The 4,236-nt window shown below is 36.4% G+C and overlaps 1 protein-coding gene across 1 annotated transcript; it reads left to right on the top strand.

Annotated features, from left to right (window-relative positions):
* Window positions 1–1,763: 1,763 nt before the first annotated feature.
* Window positions 1,764–3,960, top strand: LOC113067414 (C-type mannose receptor 2-like). Its single transcript, XM_026239815.1, has 5 exons — window positions 1,764–1,848; window positions 2,053–2,088; window positions 2,182–2,541; window positions 3,022–3,379; window positions 3,488–3,960. The coding sequence occupies exons 2-5, from the start codon at window positions 2,055–2,057 to the stop codon at window positions 3,867–3,869; spliced, it is 1,134 nt and encodes a 377-aa protein (XP_026095600.1). The 5' UTR covers window positions 1,764–1,848; window positions 2,053–2,054; the 3' UTR covers window positions 3,870–3,960.
* Window positions 3,961–4,236: the final 276 nt, after the last annotated feature.

The raw sequence follows: 4,236 nt of genomic DNA, 5'->3' as shown, positions 1-4,236 counted from the left end.
TCTTCTTCTGGACTTTGCTCATACCCATTGCTAGAAGCATTAAGAATTCGTAATTGTGATTTATTAGCATGGAGAACAGCTGGATTTTATACATTTCTACCACCTCCAAAAGAATTGTAAGTTTTTTCTTTGTAAATTGTGGGTTTTGTGTCTTTTTTTTTTTGTCAATTCATTAAACCATGGTTGTATGGCAAGGGGACTTAAATAAGAAAATGATCTTAAGCAAAATAAGCAACAGGTGTGCATAACAGTAGATCAATTACATTATTTTCAAAACTCATAATTTTTTACTGTAAATTTGCTGATTTATCAATATTAAATAAAACAAGTTCATATGAAATAAAATTTATATTTACTTTTATCAGAAAAGAGCACAACTGAACTCTGTGTAGACCTATATATGTTTTATTGTACAAATAATGAATGTTGCATGTTATGTTAGTACTCCACTCCTATGTAATGTCATTGTTAAAGCGCATTGAATGCAAGCAATATGGTTTCGGGAAACAGTCTTGTCTAGTTAGTTTCAGCAACAATGCATCGTACTATGGTGGTTAATCAGCTAGTTACGTCGTTGCAAGGGAAACGATGATACAGGTGAATCAAATGACAAACTAAAACACTGGAGAGAACTATGTCACAGAGCACATGAGGAAAGAAAACAACAAAAAGCTCCATGGGTGTGACACCCTTTAACATCAGTCATTTTATTTCAAAAGTGAATAATGGCAATCTTAATTTCATGTTAGTACATTTATGTGATGACTGGGTGAAGGAGGAGCTGTAAACAAGTGCGAGGTTAACAGTTTAATGAAAATGAAACAAACAAACAAGAGTACAACACGATGCTGGGAAGACGACAATCCAAGATGGTGGTGAGACTATAGCTACATTAAAAACACCACTGGACCTGCTGATTTATCCTCTTCATGAAATGCACACGCTAATAATTAAAAACATAATGTTAAATCAACTGTAGAAGTGACAGTATTTTATTATTTTTTTATTCTAATGTTCATTTTTGTAATGTTTCTAGATTAAAATGTATTTCTTGGTCTTGTTGCTCATGTGAATGCATTTATTTACCTTTTGGTGCAATATATGAACATATGAGTCATGTATAGTCATGAAGGGCCTCATATGCATGTTAATCAGTAAAAAAAGGAGTAAGGAAGAAGTGCAAGCATGTTTTGTAACTGATGAATGAACTTTACTGTTATAATGTTGACAGAGTTGACATTACATGAAGAGGAAGCAATGTCAGCTGCTGGAATGAAAGTTCATTACAACATAAAACCTCATTGCAGAGAAATGTAATGTAGTAATTCAATAGTGAAGCTATTTTATAATAAACCTCTAAGTGCAAGTTGACATGAAGATTCTGTGTTTTTAAATGTTTATCTGAGTGTGTGTGTCTGTCTGTATGTGTGTGTGTGTGTGTGCGTGTGTGTGTGTGTGTGTGTGTGTGTAAGAGTGTGTGAGTGTTTCATTTGAATGTGTGCATAGTGAAATAATGTGGACGTTCTCCGTGCTTATGATTTCCATAAATAAAGAGATGGAGTGTGTTGTTGCTTGCCTTTTATTGTCTGATTACGTTGTGTGCAAACAGAAACATACAGACTCTCAGTCTGCCACATTCAAATGAACATGCTTCGAGAGAATTACAGCAACAAAGACAACACAGAAAAATATAATAAAACCCATGAATAAGAAAAATGAAACGGGCTTTTGTTTAGAGTAATAAATGATGTGATGCTGAATGAGGGCTGAGAGCAGATATAATATTCACACAGTTGGAAGCTGGAGACAGAAAGATCAGACTCAGGACAGAAACACACAACCTCTGAAGTAAGAGCAACTTGCATTTTCAGTCTTCAACTACAATTAGACTTTGACTTGATAGTATTGGTCTTAACAATATACGTACAGTGCATGTTATGTTCCTGTTGGATTTTAAGATGGATTTATAATTATCACTGAAATCATGTTTTACACCAAGATGAATCTGTGAATATTTAAAAGCTGATTTTAATCTATATTTTTCTTCCTCAGAAATGGACCAAACTCTATATTTCATCCTTCTTATTGGTGAGTGTGTTTTGTGGTTTTATTTTTGGTTTCTAGTTTCATTAGGTTTGATTCTGATATGAAAAGCATTAAATCAAAGTCTCTCTTTCACAGCTCTCTGCTCTGTATCTGAATGTGTTCAGCGTCAGTATCACTTTATAAATGAGAAGAAGACCTGGGCTGAAGCTCAGAGATACTGTAGAGAGAAATACACAGATCTGGCCACCATTGATGACATGAACGACATGAAGGAGCTGAACAAGAGTGTGACTGATAAAAGTCTTGAGTATGTCTGGATTGGGCTGCAGAAGACGGGTCGTGATGAATGGCAGTGGTCTTCAGGTGAACCTGCGCTCTATCTGAACTGGGCTCCTGGACAACCAGAAGCTAGAGGAGAAGAGTGTGGTATGATGACAAAAGGAGAATGGCATGACTTGACATGTAGTGATCAAAAGCATTTCATCTGCTACAACAGTGAGTTCGTTTTCACATGCACCATGTACCAGTTCTGGAATTGTAAACAGTACGACTGTTTGTGAATTTAGAAGAGAATGTGAATATTTGTCACACTTTTATTGTTGAGACAATTTCTGTATCTACACAATATTTACCAGAAGAAAAGTCTTCATTCATTCACCGAACACACTTTGATGTTTTGTTGTCCCTCTATATGATAATTTGTCACAATGGAAACTTGCAATTAAAAAACCTAAAAATCTTGGAGATCTAAACAGATCTTATATTATTAATAATAAACATACAGCACTGACTAGATGTGATTCTGCTTGATATTTTCAGCCTTTACTATCTCAACACAAACCAAGACTTCATTTTTCATAAGTAGATTAACTACGAAGGAATGTTAGCCCATTTCAACATAAACTCTAATTGCTGAGAAATAATATGAATATCTGCAGATCCGTGAAATCTTTTTCTCATTTGTTTTTCTTAAAGTGAACACAGGACTCGTCTTTGTCAATCAGAAGATGAATTGGAAAGATGCTCAGAGTTACTGCAGACAGAATCACATTGATCTGGTCAGTGTGAGGAACCAGAATGAGAATCAACAGGTTGAGAAGATCATCAGTGATAATCATTTATCTGGATCATATGTCTGGATCGGTCTGTTCAGAGTCAGAGACTCATGGCAGTGGTCAGATCAGAGTAACTCCTCATTCAGATACTGGAAAACTGGTCAACCTGATAATGATGGAGGTGAAGGTGAAGGCTGTACAGTGGTTGAACTAAATATTCAGGGACAATGGAACGACGTCCCTTGTACCACTCTATATCCTTTCGTGTGTCATGAAGGTGAGTAAATCCTCACAAAACACAATCCATCCAGTTACGCTACATGTCTGACATGACTAATTCCTCCACAGTGTTTGTTTTCCATGTTGTTTCTCTCTCGTCTCTGCTTGTGGTTTGTTTGGTTTCCAGATAAACTGATTCTGATCAAGGAGAATCTGACGTGGTCTGAAGCTCTGAGATACTGCAGACAGAATCATGTGGATCTGCTCTCGGTTCATTCAGAAAAGATTCAGCGTCGTGTGATGAACGTGGTTAAACGAGCGTCTACTGAGGCAGTGTGGTTGGGTTTACACAACTACTGCGTCATGAACATGTGGCTCTGGCTGAGTGGAGAGGTCGTGTGCTATCAGAACTGGGCTCCAGGGAACGGAACGACACCCGAAAACTGCAAACTGGAGAACAGAAAAGGAGCAGTTCAGTCTGGAGGAGATCAGCGCTGGATCAGCCTTCCTGAATCTCACAAACTCAACTTCATCTGCAGCAGAAATTAAGAGCTAATGTGTTTACTTACATTAACAGTTTTCACAGGCCACTTCATTATTTTTCAGATTTTTTTTATGCTTGTGTTGTTATTTAGTATGTTCTAAGTGAATCTGTGTATTGGGTTTTAAAAGCAGCCAGAAGTCTGTTTTGTTTCTGGATTATGAAATATGTGTCTTTTGATAAATTCTTTGTATATATCTGTTGTGGTTATGACTAGGTTTTGCACTTAAATCTTTTGAACACAAACACATGATAACAGAATATCATCTCAAATAAACTCATCTACAGCCAGTATTGTCTCCTTATTTCCCCTCAACATCACATTAAACTGTAAATTATATGTGGGCCAGGGATTTTGTATGTCAATTAGTATGA

Source organism: Carassius auratus, chromosome 4, assembly GCF_003368295.1.
Source record: "Carassius auratus strain Wakin chromosome 4, ASM336829v1, whole genome shotgun sequence".
NCBI classification, from domain to species: Eukaryota; Metazoa; Chordata; class Actinopteri; order Cypriniformes; family Cyprinidae; genus Carassius; species Carassius auratus.
This window is presented reverse-complemented; position numbering and strand designations above follow the sequence as displayed.

Excerpts from the sequence above, each read along its gene's own strand:
- LOC113067414 (XM_026239815.1), top strand. The coding sequence starts at position 2,055 with ATGGACCAAACTCTATATTTCATCCTTCTTATTG. Across the intron at positions 2,089-2,181 it reads ATATTTCATCCTTCTTATTG|CTCTCTGCTCTGTATCTGAA; the intron begins GTGAGTGTGTTT and ends TCTCTTTCACAG. Across the intron at positions 2,542-3,021 it reads GCATTTCATCTGCTACAACA|TGAACACAGGACTCGTCTTT; the intron begins GTGAGTTCGTTT and ends TTTTTCTTAAAG.